The sequence below is a fragment of the Littorina saxatilis genome, linkage group LG1 (assembly GCF_037325665.1).
Source record: "Littorina saxatilis isolate snail1 linkage group LG1, US_GU_Lsax_2.0, whole genome shotgun sequence".
Classification (NCBI taxonomy): Eukaryota; Metazoa; Mollusca; class Gastropoda; order Littorinimorpha; family Littorinidae; genus Littorina; species Littorina saxatilis.
Genome location: NC_090245.1, coordinates 8,787,964 through 8,810,129, shown reverse-complemented (window position 1 = coordinate 8,810,129; position 22,166 = coordinate 8,787,964). Strand labels below are relative to the sequence as shown.

Sequence of the window (22,166 nt, the reverse complement as noted above, 5' to 3'; positions counted from 1 at the left end):
TCTAGACAGTTCGTGCCAATAACCACGTAACAACCCGTCGTATAATCTATCCATAACCTCATGTATCATACCAAACTTCTTCCTCTGCATAGTAACACCCAAGGGCTTGTTTAGTTTTAAATCCTGACCATTTCTGTTGAAAGGTTGAGTTTTGTGCTTAGGCCAAAAAAAAAATAGGTCTGTTTACGGTAACCCGACCGACCCTATTTTTTTCGCGCGACCCTAGACTTTTTTTTGGCATTTGGGAAAAAAAATCTTGGGTTTTTTGCAAAATAACGTAAAAATATGGTTTTTTGGAGGAAAAAAAACACGACCTACCGACCCTGTGTTTTTGGCCTATGTTACCGTAAACAGACCTTTTTTTTTTTGTGCCTTATACCATTTTGTTCATGCAGTTAATTTTGTTTTGAAAAGGTGTCGGTTTGTAAAGGTAGGATTCAAATACTTGGGCACACAGTTCTGTTAAATGTTTTGAATGATTTTAATCTTTGTGTCAGTCTATGGAATAATCTAGAGTCACAGGTAGCAGCAGGACTAAAAGGCATCTGGCAAATTCCTGATAAAATGATATATATTGATTGGTATATATATACATGTGCACACTACTCTTTAAAGTTGAGAATTGTTTAGGCTTGGTTTTGAATTTTAGAGGATAGGTAATCTGCTGAATATTCAAGTACAAGATGCTTTTTTTTTGATGCAGTGAAATTAAAAAACAACAAGAAAGGTTACATTTTTGGAATGTTTAATTCAAGACAAAAGATTCGGAACGGTAGCTGCTTATCTGTTTTAGATTTTGCAGTGAAATAATTGTAGATTCAATAAAATTACTGCATGTATTGTGGTGAAATTGGATAAGCGACCAGTGGTATTATCTTTGTTTATTTGCACGCAGGTTTGAATTAGCGGGAGGTGTATTTGGCATAGTGTCTATGAACTGGGAAGTAAGGTCGAGTAAGTGTAATGAACTGTGAAGTAAGGTCGAGTAAGTGTAATGAACTGTGAATAAGGTCGAGTAAGTGTAATGAACTGTGAATAAGGTCGAGTAAGTGTAATGAACTGTGAAGTAAGGTCGAGTAAGTGTAATGAACTGTGAAGTAAGGTCGAGTAAGTGTAATGAACTGTGAAGTAAGGTTGAGTAAGTGTAATGAACTGTGAAGTAAGGTCGAGTAAGTGTAATGAACTGTGAAGTAAGGTCGAGTAAGTGTAATGAACTGTGATGTAAGGTCGTGTAAGTGTAATGAACTGTGAAGTAAAGTTGAGTAAGTGTAATGAACTGTGAAGTAAGGTCGAGTAAGTGTAATGAACTGTGAATAAGGTCGAGTAAGTGTAATGAACTGTGAAGTAAGGTCGAGTAAGTGTAATGAACTGTGAATAAGGTCGAGTAAGTGTAATGAACTGTGAAGTAAGGTCGAGTAAGTGTAATGAACTGTGAATAAGGTCGAGTAAGTGTAATGAACTGTGAAGTAAGGTCGAGTAAGTGTAATGAACTGTGAATTAAGGTTGAGTAAGTGTAATGAACTGTGAAGTAAGGTCGAGTAAGTGTAATGAACTGTGAAGTAAGGTTGAGTTTTCAAGCTTGATGCCTGGTGTGCAGTTGTAATTATGTAAACTGTAATTGTCATTTCATACCATTTAGCGAACGACGAAGAAGAAAAAAAAGAAGAAATTTCATACCATTTGAGGTAATCATAAAAAGCATGCACGTGACTCGTTTTTGTGGACAGGTCTTGTGTGATTGTTTGTGCATGAATTTGTTTACAAATAATTTCAGCACCACATGGCCATAGATATGGAGTTTGCACAAGCAAAAAGCAGCCAGAAGAAATGCTTCTTGTTGCTTATATGCTCGCTTTAAGAAGTAGAGGTCGTGAGTTTGAATCCCGGTCGCTGCCGCCTGGTGGGTTAAGAGTGGAGATTTTTCCGATCTCCCAGGTCAACTTATGTGCAGACCTGCTAGTGACTTAACCCCCTTCGTGTGTACACACAAGACCAAGTGCGCACAGAAAAGATTCATGGATTTTCTGTAATCCATGTCAGAGTTTCGGTGGGTTATAGAAACATGAAAATACCCAGCATGCCTCCCCCAAAATCAGCGTATGCTGCCAGAATGGCGGGGTAAAAAGGGTCATACACGTACAAATCCACTCGTGCTAAAAACATGAGTGAACGTGGGAGTCTAAGCCCATGAAAGGAGAAGTTCAGCAGACGCTATTGCAAGTGCTTCAGCCATGCTTTTGCAGATCAGATTTTGCAACATTGAAGACCAGCTTGTGTCCAATTAAGTGTGTTTATTAGACAGACGGCAAATTTTAGATACATGGAAGATACTGTTCTGTTTAATGTAATTGGCCCACAGCATAAATGTCATTTCACCTACTGGTCTGCATATTTATTATGTGCAAAACAATTAAGTGGCAACAGCTTTGGTCCTGTGAATACACAATGCTGTCACAGTTTCTCTCAGAAAAACTTTCTGTTTCTCTGTACCTCTATTAGTTTCACTTTCCATTCCTCTCTGTTTCTCTCTCTATCTTCCCGGTTTCTGTCTCCTTAAGGTCATTTATTTTTTGTCTGATATTTCTTTTTCAATTGTTCTGTCATTGTCAATAGGAGAAAAACTGAATGGTATTATTTGGTGTTTTGTGCTGGTGTACTTTTTCTTCTCCTCTTGATCACAATACATGTATCTCTTTCTTTGTTTCTTGCTGCCAATCTTTTTTTAATTACATTTAGTCAAGTTTTGACTAAAGGTTTTAACATAGAGGGGGGAATCGAGACGAGGGTCGTGGTGTATGGGTGTGTGTGTGTGTGTAGAGCGATTCAGAGTAAACTACTGGACCAATCTTTATGACATTTTTCATGAGAGTTTCTGGGTATGATATCCCCAGACGGTTTTTTTCATTTTTTCGATAAATGTCTTTGATGACGTCATATCCGGCATTTTGTAAAAGTTGAGGCGGCACTGTCACACCCTCATTTTTCAATCAAATTGATCGAAATTTTGGCAAAGCAATCTTCGACGAAGGCCGGACTTTGGGATTGCATTTCAGCTTGGAGGCTTAAAAATCAATTAATGACTTTGGTCATTAAAAATCGTAATTAAAATTATTTTTTTATAAAACGATCCAAAATTACGTTTATCGTATTTTTCATCATTTTCTGATTCCAAAAACATATAAATATGTTATATTCAAATTAAAAACAAGCTCTGAAAATTAAAAATATAAAAATTATGATTAAAATTAAATTTCTGAAATCGATTTAAAAACATCGATTTCATCTTATTCCTTGTCCGTTCCTGATTCCAAAAACATATAGATATGATATGTTTGGATTAAAAACACGTTCAGAAAGTTAAAAAGAATAGAGATATAGAAAAGCGTGCTATCCTCCTCAGCGCAACCGCTAACCGCGCTTTTCTGGATTGTTAATTTCACTGCCTTTGCCACGAGCGGTGGACAGACGATGCTACGAGTGTACGGTCTTGGGTAAAAAATGCAATGCGTTCAGTTTCATTCTGTGAGTTTGACTGAGCTTGACTAAATGTTGTATTTTCGCCTTACGCGACTTGTTCTGTCTATTCTCTGTCTCACTCATGACACTCAGGCATGTATACAATGCTAAGGCCAAAAAAAAAAAATTGTCTGTTTAGGGTAACCCGACCGACCCTATCGATTTGGCGCCGACCCAAAAACTTTTTTTTGATTTAACAAAAAAAAAAAGAAAAAAAGAGGTAAAAATGCTAAAAAGAGACATTTGGCGTTTCTTTCTCTCCCTTTCTCTCTGTTTTATTTATACGTTAGTTTTGAAACATGTATTCATCAAATATAAGAAGTGAATGTTCAGCCAACATAGCATTTAAAAAAAAATAAAAAAAATAAAAATAAAAAAAACTACCTACCTACCGACCCTACTTTTTTTGGTCATGTTACCCTAAACAGACAATTTTTTTTTTTTGGCCTAATGACACACACAAACACATACCGTACTGAGTACTCTCTTTCTCTCTCTCCCTCTCTCTCTATATACACCTCCGGGACAACCTGTGTCTGGCCTGTCTGAAAACACCTCCTCGTGAGGGATTTTGCAGCCAGCACAGTGAAGATAAAGAGGGAAAATTTTCTCTGCTCGCGCGGCAGCAAGCAGGATGGCTCTGAACTGTATACACACTCTCTCTCTCTCTCTCTCTCTGTGTCTCTGTCTGTCTCTCCATCCTTGAGTAATAAAGTTTGTTCGTTCGTTCGTTCGTTTGTTCGTTCTCTATCCTCCCTCTCTCCATTTCTTTCTTATTGTGTCTCTCTTCAAAATTATCTGAATCTACATGTATGTATTTTTCAAACCCAGTGTTTGTTGTCATTCCTCCATCTGTCTTCCTCCATCTACAGCATTTAAAAGTAATAGAGAATAGTCGGTTGCCTTGAAAACGGAAACAAATTGTTTGTCGTAGCGTTGGCAATTTAAAGCACGTACAGCCCAAAGATTATTGTGTTTTGAAATGCATCGTGTAAGTTTCAAAAGATTTTTGGTTCACATAACTAAAATGTATAGTTTGCCAGATTTGCTTGTTTGCTTGCAAAAGAAACCCTATTCCAATACTGCACGGCTAATGTTAGAACCTAGTTAATAAACTATACGCTTGTTTTTGCAGGCACCAAGTATGTTGTGAGCACTACAGTTTCTATTTTATGTAGAGTGCACATGTGTTAAAAAAAAACAAAAAAAAACTGTTCATATATCGTCAGTGGCCTTTGAAGACCTCGTAACTTACATTTTCCCGATTTTCGGATTTTTGCATGGTTCCGTCCCTTGATTTTTTTCCTATCATCTGTGAAAAGCTTGTAACTCTATCTATTTTGCAAAGGTCTTTTTCCCCTGATTTTAAAAACCTCGTATTGCCGTTGGGTGTTGAGACATTAGCGACATTAGCGGGAAAACCTCGTATTGTCTGTTTGAATCCCTGCGAGTCTGTTGAAAATCCTCGTAATTGTTCCTTAAATTCAAAACAAAAAAGTTCAAAACAAAAAAGTGAAAACCTCGTATCTACACGTTTTGATATGGTGAAGAAGAATTTGATTTTTAAAACACTCATTATCTCAGAACTATGATTTTGAAGATACGAGGTCTTTGAAGGCCACTGACGATATGCATTAGTTTATTTTTTTTTTTAAAGAAAAGACACAGTAGATGATACATGTATTACCAATTAACCACATTTTAGATGACAGAAATTCAGTCCTTACATAATTCCCTGTTAAACAACAAGATTTTCTCGCCACTTGGTGATTCTACCAACGATAGCACTTCAGATTGCTGATAGATACTCTGTACTAAATACATGTATACATGCACCAGTTTACAGCCTTTTAATTTAAATTAAACTAATGTTGATTTTCTAGGTAGTGAACTATTGAGTGAAAATAGAACTGCTTTGATCGTTATTTGCAATTAGTCATGCGAGTACATGTGTAAAATATGGAGGCAAATTCTGTTCTTTTTCTTTTATTACTTTTCCTTTTTGTTCTTTTTTTTGTGTGAAGCCAATATAATTAGTACAGTAAATACAGAAATTCATTTCATGTTTTGTTCCCCTGCTGAATCAAAGGTATTGACATTTTCTTGCTCTCAAGCTGATGTCATTTTTGTGCACATGGTTGCTACAGCTAGTAAGATGAAACTGCAGTAACTGAGCAATTGCAAACACATGTTGCAGGCTCTTTCTCTATCCTTTACATTTTTGTGTATACAGTGTCCTGGTATACAATGATATTGTAACAACACAGTAACATGTCAAAAAATGAGGGTGCATAACTCAGCAGCTGCATATAATGCATTGAAGCTAAAAATGATTGATATGTTTAGATTATTAATAAATCTGTATCAGTATTGTAAATACAATTACAGTTTTTGATTGAGTATAATTACATCGTCTGTGGTTTGTTTTCATGTCTGGGATTTAAATAAACAAGACAGCAGACAAACTTCACAGTCATGATTTTAATGTGATTTTTGGCAGCATATTTGTGGTTTTTGTCTTTTTGTCTCCCTAATTTGGCTCCCTGGTGTTTTTGAATATATATATGTCACTGACAAGAGCATTCAGATCCAGTTAACAAAAATTGCACTGGCCATTGTTATACAGTGGTACCTATGATGTAAAGCCTCTTCAGTGACAGGCCACCTCCCATTAAGGGACACCTTCTGTTGTACCTTTATCTTGAGTATCTTTACCATTGCATACCTGCCATGCAAACCACCACCTGCAATGTTTGAACAGTTGTTTGCTGGTCCCAAGTGTATCCTTTCATCACAGGTACCACTGTATACTTACAAAAGTGAAGGACAGCTTTGTATTTTCGTTTGACTGTGCAAAATTTGTCTTCATATATAGTTTATATCCCCACGCTAGATTCATTTTTTTCTTTGAGCGGGTTTCCTTGCATAACCTGACCTTTTTTCTGCATATATATCATGTGTTTTTACATTTAGTCAAGTTATGACTAAATGGTTTAACATAGAGGGGGAATCGAGACGAGGGTCGTGGTGTGTGTGTGTGTCTGTGCGTGCGTGTGTGTAGAGCGATTCAGAGTAAACTACTGGACCGATCTTTATGAAATTTTACATGGCAGTTCCTGGGTATGATATCCCCAGATGTTTTTTCCATTTTTTCGATAAAAATTAATGTCTTTTATGACGTCATATCCGGCTTTTTGTAAAAGTTGAGGCGGCACTGTAACACCTTCATTTTTCAATCAAATTGATTGAAATTTTGGCTAAGCAATCTTCGACGAAGGCTGGACTTCGGTATTGCATTTGAGCATGTAGGCTTAAAAATTAATTAATGACTTTGGTCATTAAAAATCTGAAAATTGTAATTAAGATTATTTTTTTTATAAAACGATCCAAAATTACTTTTATTTTATTCTTCATCATGTTCTGATTCCAAAAACATATAAATATGTTATATTCGGATTAAAAACAAGCTCTGAAAATTAAAAAATATAAAAATTATGATTAAAATTAAATTTCCGAAATCGTTTTAAAAACAATTTCATCTTATTCCTTGTTGGTTCCTGATTCCAAAAACATATAGGTATGATATGTTTGGATTAAAAACACGCTCAGAAAGTTAATACGAAGAGAGGTACAGTAAAGCGTGCTATGCAGCACAGCGCAACCGCTACCGCGCTAAACATGTATACAGGCTCGTCACTTTCACTGCCTTTTGCACTAGCGGCGGACTACGGTCATTGTGAAAAAATGCAGTCCGTTCAGTTTCATTCTGTGAGTTCCACATGCAGCTTGACTAAATGTAGTAATTTCGCCTTACGCGACTTGTTTGTTCTGGTGACTCAAAATGGTATATCCTGTTAAAGGTGAACCAAGCATTTTCATAAGCACAAGCAATAGGGCCCCAAATCAGTGTGTGTCATTGTGCAATCTTTGATTAAGTTTCATTTTGCATTTTGTTTGCAGACCATACACTTGATATAGAGATACTTGCGTTGTGTCAACTGTCGCCCAAGCGCTTGTTTTAACACTTAAATATGAACACAACTCATTCGTTTAACAAATCAATACATGTATTGGGACATGTTGCTGTGTATGTGCCATTGTTATCAAATTACACAGAAGGCTGATATAGAGGTATGGCAAGCTCAAACTCAAAGAGAGAAATGAAAATCAGGTGTAACTTGTATGTAGCATAGAAATGGTATGATCAGATGTTTGGCTGGGTAAGAGAGCCAGTGAATACCAAAACTTTAACCATGTGTTGCCAAATGACATTTGCAGTATTTGTAAAGTCTTTGTTTCAGTTAGTTGTCTGTTTTCATATGGACTGCAAAACTCATTGTAAAACTATGCTAAGAATTTGGCTCATAGGAAAGAAAAAAAGAAAATGGTGTATATTGCAACTGCATTGTCATGCAGTTATCCTGATGCACACTCAAACACACAATTAACTTCCTTGCCATTAGTTATTCTTTCCAGTGGTTATTATCATTTTGGTGCTGGTATGGACACAGAATGTATTATTGCAGTGTGTGTTTTACAGGAGACAATGTTGCTCATCGGTGCCAGTAACGAACGACTGCTGTTGGCGGCAGAGCTTCAGGAGGTGAAGAGACGACACAGAGATGGATTTTTTCATGAATTCACCATTCAGGACATCCAAGAATTTGTTGGCTCAGGTCGGTCAGTCAGTCTGAATTTGTTAACACTAAACCTCCCCCCTGATGCTTATTTGAAAACAATTTCTGTTTATTAATGAGCAAAAAGGGTTTATGTCAGATTCCTTGGGATAATTCATGTTACTGACGGTGCCATAGATGTGGGCCCTTACAAAAAAGAAAAGTCATTGTGAGGTTTCCTTAAATTTGCAGCGACCTCACGGCAATAGGAACAGTTTGCGTCGGCAGTGATGCAGCTTTCCAACTTACAATGCCTAAGATAACTAAGAAAAGATTTTAACTGGCAACTCCCTCACTTTGGTTTACTCTTCTGTAAGTAACCCCCAGTCCTTTTTGCTCTCCCAGATGATTTAGAATCGTTCTTCACCCAGGCAGAGAAGCAGAAACTGATGATGAAAGAGATAGAGAACATCAGAGCAGCGGAGCTCGATGTTCATATCCCTGGCTACGAGGACGTCAGATTGTACCCAGGAAAGAGCATCAGTGAGTGTTGGGTTACATTTTATGTATGATTCTCCAATTCACAGTTTCCCCCAAAAGCGGCGTATGTCTGTCTGTCTGAATTGGGGGGGGGGGGGGGGGGGGGGGGGGTACAAACCCTTATACACGTATTTAAGAACTTTTTCTTTGAGCAGAACCAAAGGCCATTGGATACGGATCAAGAGTGAGAACTGTTGGTATAGTTTGTCCTACTTATCTGTCTGCTGTAGCCAAGTGAAACAGGGAGTAAGAGAAGTGGCGCTGAAATCATCCTGCTGCTAGGGGACATTTTGATGAGTTCAAAACCATACAAGTCTTTTACTTAAGAAAGAATTCGCAGTGGATGTAAGTTAGAGATAAGAGTTACAGTGCAAACTTCAGTTTGAAGACCAGAAAATGCAAACTTGAATAAAACTAACATGATGATCTGTATGTGTTTCAGTCAAGAAGTATTTGAGCCGTGAAATTGTGGTTCAGATGTTTCCACTCCATGACGAGGAAGCCATCAAGAGACTGGGCAATGAGTGGTACCAGCCTAAGAACTTCTTCAAGCTCCAACCTATACGTGAGTCGATCTGTTGGTTCTAGCCATATGCATAATGCTTGTGTGTCATGATTGTGGAAGGACTTTAGGTTGTAGTTACTCAGACAAACATTGGAGGGGCCAATCACTAGCGAGGTGTGTGTCGGAAACACGTGGACAGGAGCACATGTGAGCGTATTTGTCAGAGAAACAGCAAGGGCATTAACTCTTTCACAACCCATACAAACCCCACAGAGTTATTTGCGGAAAATCGTTTATAAGATTACGTTACTCAGCTACATGTTGTGGTTTTGCATTTGGTGAACTAAACAACAGCATATCTTTCATCATTTGGTCAACTAAACAACAGCATAATTATCTTTCATCATTTGGTCAACTAAACAACAGCATATCTTTCATCATTTGGTCAACTAAACAACAGCATATCTTTCATCATTTGGTGAACTAAACAACAGCATATCTTTCATCATTTGGTCAACTAAACAACAGCATATCTTTCATCATTTGGTCAACTAAACAACAGCATATCTTTCATCATTTGGTCAACTAAACAACAGCATATCTTTCATCATTTGGTCAACTAAACAACAGCATATCTTTCATCATTTGGTGAACTAAACAACAGCATATCTTTCATCATTTGGTCAACTAAACAACAGCATATCTTTCATCATTTGGTGAACTAAACAACAGCATATCTTTCATCATTTGGTCAACTAAACAACAGCATATCTTTCATCATTTGGTGAACTAAACAACAGCATATCTTTCATCATTTGGTGAACTAAACAACAGCATATCTTTCATCATTTGGTCAACTAAACAACAGCATAATTATCTTTCATCATTTTGCTAAGTTTCCAAACAATAGCTTCCCAAGATAAAGATTCAGTGGGTTCTGTCCGTGGCAGAAGATGTGGCACTTTATTGGTACGTTTTGTTTAATCACCCTGAGGTGCTTCTGGCTTACAAACGCTACTGTACTTAATAGGTTAACAGTTGAGCAGTACTGACAGATGGAGATTGCAGATTTGTTTGGTGTACTGTTCTTATGGGCTGAGATGGAAGTGTTGGTTGCATAGTAAGACCATTGCTTCTTCCCCCCGCGGGTTAGGAGGAAGAATTTACCCGATGCTCCCCAGCATGTCGTAAGAGGCGACTAACGGATTCTGTTTCTCCTTTTACCCTTGTTAAGTGTTTCTTGTATAGAATATAGTCAATGTTTGTAAAGATTTTAGTCAAGCAGTATGTAAGAAATGTTAAGTCCTTTGTACTGGAAACTTGCATTCTCCCAGTAAGGTCATATATTGTACTACGTTGCAAGCCCCTGGAGCAATTTTTTGATTAGTGCTTTTGTGAACAAGAAACAATTAACAAGTGGCTCTATCCCATCTCCCCCCTTTCCCCGTCGCGATATAACCTTGAACCGTTGAAAACCACGTTAAACACCAATTAAATTACATATCTTACCCAACTCACATATAGCAATTAACCCTAGTTCAGTGCTGGTTACGCTGTACGCGTCCCCTTGGTAACCAAGGGAGACCACTCTAAAAAAGAGAGTGACCTATCCCATAATGCCAGACTAACTACTAGCCTGACTTCCGTATGCGCGCGCATACACCACCATCTTATCATTCCAAAACTCAGCGTCAGACTGGCTGGTCGCATTTACGTACGCTCTGGCTGTTGTTCAGCCGATGTTGCTTGGTCTGTGGGACCGGGTTTCTTCTCCTTGGTATTCTTTCGTCGTCTTACCTTGCTACTGTATTGAGGTGAGATCGTTCTTTGTCTTGTACTTGTATTAAGGCGTTGTTTGGCCATTTTGGACTTGTGAAATTTTTCGAAATTTTTTTCTGAAATTTTTTGACCAAGTCTGTCTTGCTATGGCTGATACCGTTTGGTTGGGGCAGAGTTCTAAGCAGGTTCTGCTGAGTCCTCTCCTTCGAAAAGACGCCTAGATAATCTAAACAAACCGTCGGCGGTGTTTGAACTTGACTCAGGCTAATGTGTTGATGTTTTGCTAGACATGCCGTATGCCGCCATTTTGTCGGCGGCCATTTTGCCGGAGTAGCCTTTGGTTATGGCCGCTCATGTTGCTGAGCCGGCTAAAGCGGTTTCTGCTCCTGCTGTTTTCTGGGCTGGCGGCCGCGGTCGTGGCTTCGCTTTTGCTTGCACTTTGTTCACAGGTATCTTCACTGGCGGAAGAATTTTCGTCTACGCGAGCTGAACTCCGGGCACTCCCTCCCGGGGTGACAGGATCGTCATTTTTGGCCAAGTTTGTGGCGGGCCCTTCCGCTGTGGTGACCAGAGCGGATGTCTCGCTGTTCAGGATGGGGACAAGGTTATCCCACTTTCGTTGGGTGTGCCGTCTCCTGGTGGTTCGCTGTCACAAGGTATGTCTGCTACACGAGTACCTGGGTTCTCCGGGGAAAGTGTAGCGCGTCTACAGTAAAAAGTAGCCATGGGCGTTTCGCTCACGGGTGAAAGTTCTGATACTCCGCCTGGCCATCGACCGCTAAGCGGCCGGTCAGGGGGGGGTAGGGACACTGTAGAGCGTACGGAAGGTTGTTGCTTTCTGCCGCGTCATTTGACGTTTGGTTAGTCTGTGCGGCTTCCGCTTCCGCCCTGGGGGCAGGAAGAAGACAGTTAAGATGGCTCTCTGTTTGACTATGGCAGTCAAGCAGGGGGTTACTGTCACAGGGTGGTCTGCTACATGAGTACCCGGGTTCTCCGGGGGAAAGTGTAGCGCGTCTACAGTCAAAAGTAGCCACGGGCATCGCGCTCACGGGTGAAAGTTCTGATACCCCGTCTGGCCATCGCCGCTAAGCGGCCGGTCAGGGGGGGGGTAGGGACACTGTAGAGCGTACGGAAGGTTGTGGCTTTCTGCCGCGTCGTTGGACGTTGGTCAGTCTGTGCGGCTTCTGCTTCCGCCCTGGGGGCAGGAAGAAGACAGTAAAGATGGCTCTCTGTTTGACTATGGCAGTCAAGCAGGGCGTCAACTTCCGATTTGCGCTGAGGTGCATGAAAGCTGTCTGGACGATGGTGCTTTCGCTTTGACGGATGGCGTCGGGTTCCTGTTGCCGTCTAAGTTCAAGTGCAGGGGTGCTTGCAACTGAAACGGCAGCAATCCACGGCCGGTTCCGCTTCCGTTTTTGCGGTTGTGGCTTCGGCCGTTAACACTGTGGTGTTTGGTAGGCGGCTCTCGTCAGCCTTCGGCTTTAGGTTCCGTTACTGCGGTTCCTCTGCCGTTACACAGGCTGCGTTCACTTCCTCTTCCAGTCTTTCAGCTGGGATGAGGCAGGTGGATGGAGAATCTGTTCACGAAGTTCCGGCTTCAGGGGTTTTTCCCTGCCTTTCCCTCTTCTTGGCATGTGTTGCCCTGTCGGGATTGGTGGCCGGTTCTCATCCTTTCGAAGTTCGTTGGGATACTGCTGAACAGGATGATGAGGGTATAGAAGATGGGGCTTCTGTGGCAGAGGGTGATACCTCTTTTTGGTTGGCCCCACCTCTGCCTTTGCTGGCAGCTTTTGGGGAGGCTTTGATTGCTGCGGTTTGCGGCTCCTTTAGCTGATTTGAGCCTTTGAAGGGAAGTCTTTGTACGGCTAGTTCTTAGCTCCTTCATCGGCGGTGGGGGAATTGCGGAAGGTTTCTTATGAGTCTACTTCCTCTCTTCTTCCTTCGGAGCAGCGCTTGGCTGAGCACCTGTTGCGGTGTGGCTTTAGCTGGCGTCATCCGCTCAAGTAGCGCATCGCTCGCTGAGCGTTTTGCGTAGGCTCGGTTAGCGCCAAGCCTAGGAACTTAAGGTTTTCTTTTGTTCTGCCTACGGGCGTCCTTTTTTGGGATGTGTATAGCAAGGGGAAACTGTCTGTTTGTGAGAACAATTTTCCCCGGGCTGTAGAAGACACATTTATAAAGGATTTAGCTTTGCTGTTCGCATGGGAGAAGGCCTCGGCCGACAGTATTGGTCGGTTGGGAGTCGTTAATCTCTCCCTTGCGTGAGGATTTTCTTTCGTTTCCTCTTCTTTGCGAGTGGACTCTTTCCTATCAAAGGGAAGCTCACAGCAAAGAAAAGCCCTCGGTCTGTCTTATCAAGGAAAAGCGCTAAGCTGGCTGTTCTCAGCTTCTGCTGTTAGCTTCTTCCCGGCTTGTCACGTTGCCAAATACCCACCATTTTATACCCTCGGGGCTTCTTACTGGTCGGGTTCAGTGGGCAAACATTAGCACGTTTTCGGTCATACTATTGACAGTTATGTCAACTGGAGTATGAGTGCTTGGTTTCACTTTTCTTTCTGCCTTCGTGTTTTACACAGCGGCCGGAGGCGGATTAGGACTTTCACTTTATTGGGGTCCTTCCTTGGGTCTTTTACGAAGATCGTGCTGGTGTTTTCTTCCACTTTTGGGGGCACAAATGTCAGGGGATAACATGTGTTGTTTCAGTCAGACAGCACCTCAGTGGCCTGGTTTCTCATTTAGCAAAGGGGGGGCATCTCGCTCCTTAGTGTGGCCACATCGGGCATGCGAGATTTGGTTGTGGTGTTACCACCACGAGTTCTTTTTAGCAGTGAAGTACCTTCCGGAGAGGCTCTTTGGCTTGGCAGACTCTCTAAGTCAGTTGGCCGAGTAGGTCCACACGGTTTGGACTCTATCTCTCTATGCGCTTCTACTCCTTCTGGTGGTGTTGGAGGTGCCGCTGATAGAAGTTTTTTGCCTCATGGTACTATCACCTTCTGCTAAATGTTCGTCTCCCCGTTCCCGGTTTATACTCTCGATTTTACTGTGTGCGGCTTGTGGGTCGCACACTATGGGCCCATTCTCATTGGTTGACAGCCCTTAAGGCCTTTAGGGCTGTTGGGAGGGCGCCGTTGTTTGCACTTGAGCCACACGGGTGTCTACTGTTCGGGAGTCATGGAGACGCTCAGGGGCTTCTGCCTCAACTCCGGATTGGGTCTAGAGATCCCATAGGGGTCAGCGTCTTAGTTTTCATGTCACATTGACTGGCTTGAAGCAAAGGACGTAATATTAACAGAAAGAACTCCACTTCTCTCCGTTCATTGCAGGTGGCGAACCTCCTATTTTGGCTTTCCGAATTTTCTCCCATGTCTCTGTTGTGAGACGTTGCGCGATATCAGTTGCACTGAACTGGCCAGGCGGGGACATTTTTTTCTCGTGGGCTCTTTGTAGCCAGCGTGACTAGGGAAGCCTCCCTTTTGGGTGGCTGAAAGCAGATCTCCAGTCCCGACTTGAGATTGGCTCCTAGTTTTGGAGCTTTTGAGATTGGTTTGTTGAATCCCTGGCAAATTAGCCTTACTAATCTTAACACGGGAAGCGGTCATACTTACTCTGGTAACTTCTGAGGGAAGTGGGAGTAAGTTCGTTTTCTATCGGGTTTTGCTATAGACTTTTCTTTGGAGAAAGACTGATCTATAGTGCTTAGGTTTTGTTCGATTTTCGGACGAGTATTCAGAAACCTGAGGAACCAGCTCTGATAATACAATTCAATCCTTTTTGCTTTATTTCGGCTCTGCTAGAGCCCTATTAGCCTTTTGAACTTTTCTAGTTGAATATTTTTCTTACTCGCTCTGATTCGTTTAGATCATCAGAACAGGTTTTTTTTATTTATTTCCATCAATTCTCGTGGAGGCATTGACTTGGTGAAGTCAGCCTTAGCTAGATGGTCTGCCACGTTGATTAGGCATGCCTACAGTGGTGGCAAGAAAAGGGGGGGGGGGGGCAATCAGTCGTCCTTCTTCAGGCAGCACGGACTCAAGAAGTCAGAGTGTGGGCCTCTTCTTTACCTGTTCTCAAGTCTGAGATACTTACGTAAGTCATTAACGCAGCTCATTGAACATGCGAGAATTTAGGCATGAGTTTCTATGGCGGGATATTTTAGGTACCCGCTATTATAGTACACGTTTACTAGACATCAGGAAATGCCTTTTAAAATGTTTACCTACGGGGCGTATCTGGTGCCCGGCAGTTCAGATCTTTCGGTCTGCCAGCCTTTGTTGCTGTAGGCTAGATACTGGCAAGATGTTGGCTTGGTTCAGGAGGCCAGAATCTTTTAGGATATCACTTAACACAGCAAGGTGTAAGGATATTGTGAAATTAATTTGAACCAAGGTGTTTCTCCAGTTTGTTCAGACAGGTTTTTTACCTGCTGATAAACATAGTCTGGGGTTGTTAGGGCAGTTTTGCCTCTCTCTGTAGCTGGGACGTATGAGGCAAGGGCATGGGCCTCCTCTTTGACAGTCCTCCGGTCGGGTCATTTAGGCTGAAGACTGGGGTAGGCTTACTGGCGGTCTGAGGTGGTTTTTTAGAAACTTCTTCCTCAGAGGTGTCTTGAGACGGGGCGACAGTTCCGCGCTATCTGTTATGGTAGCCGCGGGACAGGTCCTAATATCATAATTCCACGAGATTCCCACTCTGCTTGGCCCTTTTTGGTGGCTGCAGGGCGGTTTCTTGTGGATTGATTTGGCGAGTACCCTCCTCCTATGATAGCAATCTGCTATATGTGAGTTGGGTAAGATATGTAATTTAATCAAAAATTTTAGTAATAAATTTTCATTTGATTAATATACTTACCCAACTCACATCGTTTATTCCCTCCCGCCTCCCCGCTGTGGTGGTATGGGGGTCTAAAAAAGAAGTGAGTTGGGCTTCGTTTTGGAATGATAAGATGGTGGTGTATGCGCGCGCATACGGAAGTCAGGCTAGTAGTTAGTCTGGCATTATGGGATAGGTCACTCTCTTTTTTAGAGTGGTCTCCCTTGGTTACCAAGGGGACGCGTACAGCGTAACCAGCACTGAACTAGGGTTAATTGCTATATGTGAGTTGGGTAAGTATATTAATCAAATGAAAATTTATTACTAAAATTTTTGAATAAAGAAAGAAAGACCATTGCTTCTACAGCAGTCAGGGTCCTTGGTGCTGTTGTCATAGCGACAAGACCTTTCATGTGAGGACCCTCTGAAGGGCATCCAACTTCTGTTGTCCTTTGGTGGTTTGACCAACACACTATATCCCTGTCTTGATGGGACACCTTAGTCAAAGGGACACCTAGGGTATATAACAAGGGTGTCATTTTTGCCATAGGCACTACTGCTAAAAGAGAATGCTCTGCCCTTTTCTCTTCATGAACAAAATGAATAGAAGTCTTTCTGAACAGTAGTTTAAGCCCACAGTGGAACCCCCTTTTTAAGACCCCCCAATTTAAGACTCCCTCTCTTTTAAGACCCTGTTTTCTCAGACTTTCTGTTCATAACCTCCGTAAATTTACCCCCATTTTAAGACTCCCTCCTTTTTACGGCCTGATTTTCTCCAATTTTTGGAGGTCTTAAAATGTGGGTTCCAGAGTATTAATATTCTTTTGCATGACTTTGTTGTCTATGTTGGATTGACTCCCCTTTCTGTTTGTTTCAGACAAAATCAAACAGTATTTTGGGGAGAAAATCGGCCTCTACTTCGCCTTCCTGGGAGTTTACACGGTCTCTCTCATCCCTCCGGCACTCATCGGCATCATCTACTTCGTCACTTCTTGGCGCAGCGTCTACCGCGAGGCACTCTTCGCCATCTTCAACCTGGTCTGGTCCACTATTTTCCTGGAGGGGTGGAAGCGTTACTGCTCCGAGTTGACCTACATGTGGGGCACTATCGACACAGCCACCGCAAAATTTGAAGAGCCGAGAGCAAACTACCACGGGCACCTGGGTAAAAACGCGGTGACGGGTAAGCCGGAGCCGGTGTACCCCAAGTGGAAGAGGTCAGCTAGGTTTTACTGCGTGACGGTTCCGGTGATAAGTGTGTGTCTTTGGGTGGCCTTCATCATCATGTTGTTCTACTTCTGGATGCAGCACTGGGCCGATGATGTGTACGCAGGGAACAAAGGCTGGATCAACTTGATGCTGGTGTACGTCCCCACTGCTATTTATGCCGTCCTTATTGGCATTCTCAATGGCATCTATCGCAAAGTGGCTAAACTTCTTAATGACTTTGGTGAGTGCGTTTGATTTTCTGGTCTTAATGTTTTTGTTCTTTTTTCTACAGAAGTTGATATATTTATGGACTCAATTGAAAATGATAAACCAGGAGTCCCACCTTTTTTGTGTTAAATGATATACCTGAGTCCAATAAATTCTGTATGTTTTAAAAGGTCAGTAATAATGCTGTGTTGGTTTATCTGCAGTTGTGTAAATTAAGAATCGAAGAGAAACAACAAATATATCATATGTCCCTTTCTTGCAGAAAACCACCGCCTTGATTCTTCCTATGAGAACCACCTTGTCATGAAGCTTATTCTGGTGAGTTTTGCCAATATTTCTTGCAAAATCTATCATTGATAAGGGTAATAAACCGTTCATATATTGTTCAGTGTGAAAATGTGTATGTAAATGTGTACATGTACTTTATGAATAGAATTTTGTTTAAATATTTTTTTTAAAGATTACTTGTTTCTCTGGGGTTTGGGGGGTGGGCGTCAAAAGTAAGACTGCTTTGTTTGAGCGTATTTTTTGAGTCACTTGAGAAAAAGTGACTATGTAATCGGTCAGTGTTAGTCTGTCCGGCCGGCCGTAGACACCACCTTAACGTTGGACTTTTCTCGGAAACTATCAAAGCGATCCGGCTCATATTTTGTTTAGTCGTGACCTCCAATGACCTCTACACTTTAACGATGGTTTCGTTGACCTTTGACCTTTTTCAAGGTCACAGGTCAGCGTCAAAGGAAAAATTAGACATTTTATATCTTTGACAAAGTTCATCGGATGTGATTGAAACTTTGTAGGATTATTCTTTACATCAAAGTATTTACATCTGTAGCCTTTTACGAACGTTATCAGAAAAACAAGGGAGATAACTAGCCTTTTCTGTTCGGCAACACACAACTTAACGTTGGGCTTTTCTCGGAAACTATAAAAGTGACCGGGCTCAAATTTTATGTGAACGTGACTCCCAGTGACCTCTACACTTTGACGTCTGCTTTGGTGACCTTTGACCTTTTTCAAGGTCACAGGTATGTCTTGAAGGAAAAAAATTGAAATATCATATCTCTGAAACTATTCATCGGATTTGATTCAAACTTTATAGGATTATTCTTTACATCAAATTATTTACATCTGTATTGTGTTGTAAATAGCAATTTCTTCCTGTCCATCTGATGCCTCATATAATATTCAGAACTGCGAAAGTGACTCGATCGAGCGTTTGCTCTTCTTGTTTTCTGATGTTGCTTTTTCTCTTTCAGTTTGACTTTGTGAATTGCTTCATCTGTCTGTTCTACGTGGCCTTCTACCTGCAAGACAGAGTCATGCTCAACAGTGTGAGTTCAATAAACAAATTCCGAAAGTAACTGTCGGGTTTGTATGGGTTGTTGGAGAGTGACCTTTTCTTGCAAAACCTCCGACAAACAAAGGATGGACCAATCACTAGCGAGAGGTCTGTCGGAAACATGTGCTCCTGTCCTTGTGTTTCTGACAGACACCTCGCCACAACACCTACAAACCCGAAGGAGTTATTTTCAAAAATTGTCAATTCTGAAGGATTATGATGTGGTGTTTTTCTGCATCTGAAATGACCATGTAAGTACCGTATTTTCCGGGTCATAAAGCGCGACTTTTTTCCTCGAGTTTGACCCCTGCGCCTTGTATAACGAAGCGCCTAATCCGTGTATGAAATACGAGGGAAAAAAAATTGGGAAAAAGTCATGGGGAACAAAACGTGACAAGAACTCACCTCCATCTCGAATACCAGTAGTCGTATTTTTAAATTCCGTGAGCACTTGTTTACACAACTCACACTGATCGTCACATTTCTCGGCACGAGCTTGCTGACACGAATGCACATCCGGCGATGACAGACGAAGCCATGATGGAGGACTCAGACTTCTCTGGATTTTCTGGGAATGAAGGCGATTAAACCACCAGACAGTCAGACAGTTTTCAGATGTGAACCGGCAGAATGTGAACCCTTAGTTACCACATAGGACAGTGCTTAATATTTCTGTTATCTTTGCTTTTTCACGATTTTTGTGTGAATGCTCGCGTGTGACTGTCAGTGTCATTTTTGATCTTTCGATTTTCATTCTTCGACCGTTTGTTACCGGTATACTTTTTGACTCACATGCGTAGCAAAAGTGAGTCTATGTACTCACCCGAGTCGTCCGTCCGTCCGTCCGTCCGTCCGTCCGGACGTCCGGACGTCCGTCCGTCCGGACGTCCGTCCGGAAAACTTTAACGTTGGCTATTTCTTGGACACTATTCAGTCTATCAGTACCAAATTTGGCAAGATGGTGTATGATGACAAGGCCCCAAAAAACATACATAGCATCTTGACCTTGCTTCAAGGTCAAGGTCGCAGGGGCCATAAATGTTGCCTAAAAAACAGCTATTTTTCACATTTTTCCCATTTTCTCTGAAGTTTTTGAGATTGAATACCTCACCTATATATGATATATAGGGCAAAGTAAGCCCCATCTTTTGATACCAGTTTGGTTTACCTTGCTTCAAGGTCAAGGTCACAGGAGCTCTTCAAAGTTGGATTGTATACATATTTTGAAGTGACCTTGACCCTGAACTATGGAAGATAACTGTTTCAAACTTAAAAATTATGTGGGGCACATGTTATGCTTTCATCATGAGACACATTTGGTCACATATGATCAAGGTCAAGGTCACTTTGACCCTTATGAAATGTGACCAAAATAAGGTAGTGAACCACTAAAAGTGACCATATCTCATGGTAGAAAGAGCCAATAAGCACCATTGTACTTCCTATGTCTTGAATTAACAGCTTTGTGTTGCATGACCTTGGATGACCTTGACCTTGGGTCAAGGTCACATGTATTTTGGTAGGAAAAATGTGTAAAGCATGTGAGTCGTATGGGCTTTGCCCTTCTTGTTCAATTTTGGTGCGCCCAATGGGTGACTGGATTACAATTTTTTTTAAAAGAAGGGGGTGCGCCTTATGCGCTGTAGCGCCTTGTAACCCGGAAAATACGGTAATTTCTTTTGAAAGAAATAACAACATATAAAGTTTAACAAAATGGAGAGCTTTGTATTGGTGTGGAAAGATTATATGTGTTGGGGCTGTAAATTAATTCATCCAAATAGAGACATGTTCAGCTGTGTAAGTTCAATTCTGAAGGATTATAAGAAGTGTCTTTTCTGCATATGATCTGACCCTGTCAGTTATTTCTGTTTGAAAAAAAGAAAAACGACAACTAAAGTTTAACAAAATGGAGAGCTTTGTATTAATGTGGTAATCTTATATGTTTTTTGGGCTGTGGTAACTCATCCAGATAGATTTGTGTGAACATTTCCAGATAAAGTTCTGAAGTTGTTTTAATTGTAGGGCAAGTTTCAGAGTTTGAAGGAACATTGCTTGATCAGTCACAGTGAATAAAGGATGCCTAGGGCGCAGGGGCGTGGTGGTAAGACGTCGGCCTCCTAATCAGGAGGTTGTGAGTTCGAATCCCGGTCGCTGCCGCCTGGTGGGTTAAGAGTGGAGATTTTTCCGATCTCCCGGGTCAACTTATGTGCAGACCTACTAGTGACTTAACCCCCTTCGTGTGTACACGCAAGCACAAGACCAAGTGCGCACGGAAAAGATCCTGTAATCCATCTCAGAGTTCGGTGGGTTATAGAAACACGAAAATACCCAGCATGCTTCCCCCGAAATTGGCATATGCTGCCTGAATGGCGGGGTAAAAACGGTCATACACGTAAAAATCCACTCGTGAGTGAACGTGGGAGTCTAAGCCCATGAACGAAGAAGAAGAAGAAGAAAAGGGATGCCTAACTATCAAACCCACCTTCCCTGACTCACTCAAATTCAAGTGTGCCTGTAATGTCGGATCTCAAAGTGTTTTGCAGAATTAATAATAAAACAGATGAATTCTGGAAATAACTATGTCGAGTCCCCGGGCCAGGCAGGGCGAGCCATGGCTCTATTTGCGGCTCTGGAGAGTTAGGTCTGCAGTTAATCAGTGAGCCAAGGGTTAAAAGGAGGTTCCACAGTACAGTGGACGACTCTAACTTTTTCTTCCACAGTTCCTGTCCACGATGCTAGTGACCCAGCAGGTGGTGGGTCAGATCCGTGAAGCCATGGTGCCCTTCCTCTTCCTGAGACGGCGAAGCAAGCAGCTTGACGATGCGCTGGAGCGTAGGAAGGTGGTCGACCAGCAGACGGACAGTGAAGATGTTGACCCGGCCGCCAAGAAACAGATTGTGGTGGAGAGCGCCATGGATGTTTATGATGTATGTATGCTTTTTGACTCACATGCGAAGCAAAAGTGAGTCTATGTACTCACCCGAGTCGTCCGTCCCCCCCGTCCGGCCGGCCGGCCGGCCGTCCGTCCGGAAAACTTTAACGTTGGATATTTCTTGGACACTATTCAGTCTATCAGTACCAAATTTGGCAAGATGGTGTATGATGACAAGGCCCCAAAAAACATACATAGCATCTTGACCTTGCTTCAAGGTCAAGGTCGCAGGGGCCATAAATGTTGTCTAAAAAACAGCTATTTTTCACATTTTTCACATTTTCTCTGAAGTTTTTGAGATTCAATACCTCACCTATATATGATATATAGGGCAAAGTAAGCCCCATCTTTTGATACCAGTTTGGTTTACCTTACTTCAAGGTCAAGGTCACAGGAGCTCTTCAAAGTTGGATTGTATACATATTTTGAAGTGACCTTGACCCTGAACTATGGAAGATAACTGTTTCAAACTTAAAAATTATGTGGGGCACATGTTATGCTTTCATCATGAGACACATTTGGTCACATATGATCAAGGTCAAGGTCACTTTGACCCTTATGAAATGTGACCAAAATAAGGTAGTGAACCACTAAAAGTGACCATATCTCATGGTAGAAAGAGCCAATAAGCACCATTGTACTTCCTATGTCTTGAATTAACAGCTTTGTGTTGCATGACCTTGGATGACCTTG

At 41.7% G+C, this 22,166-nt stretch overlaps 1 protein-coding gene across 2 annotated transcripts in view; it reads left to right on the top strand.

Moving 5' to 3' along the window:
- The window catches only part of LOC138960826 (anoctamin-10-like), a 46,997-nt gene that overhangs the window by 2,555 nt on the left and 22,276 nt on the right, over positions 1-22,166 (top strand). For both annotated transcript variants that reach the window (XM_070332481.1, XM_070332474.1), the window contains 7 exons: positions 8,057-8,192; positions 8,538-8,675; positions 9,115-9,237; positions 16,640-17,212; positions 17,462-17,517; positions 18,459-18,533; positions 21,262-21,468. In XM_070332481.1, the coding sequence (XP_070188582.1) occupies positions 8,057-8,192; positions 8,538-8,675; positions 9,115-9,237; positions 16,640-17,212; positions 17,462-17,517; positions 18,459-18,533; positions 21,262-21,468 (1,308 nt within the window). The remainder of the gene's footprint in view (positions 1-8,056; positions 8,193-8,537; positions 8,676-9,114; positions 9,238-16,639; positions 17,213-17,461; positions 17,518-18,458; positions 18,534-21,261; positions 21,469-22,166) is intronic.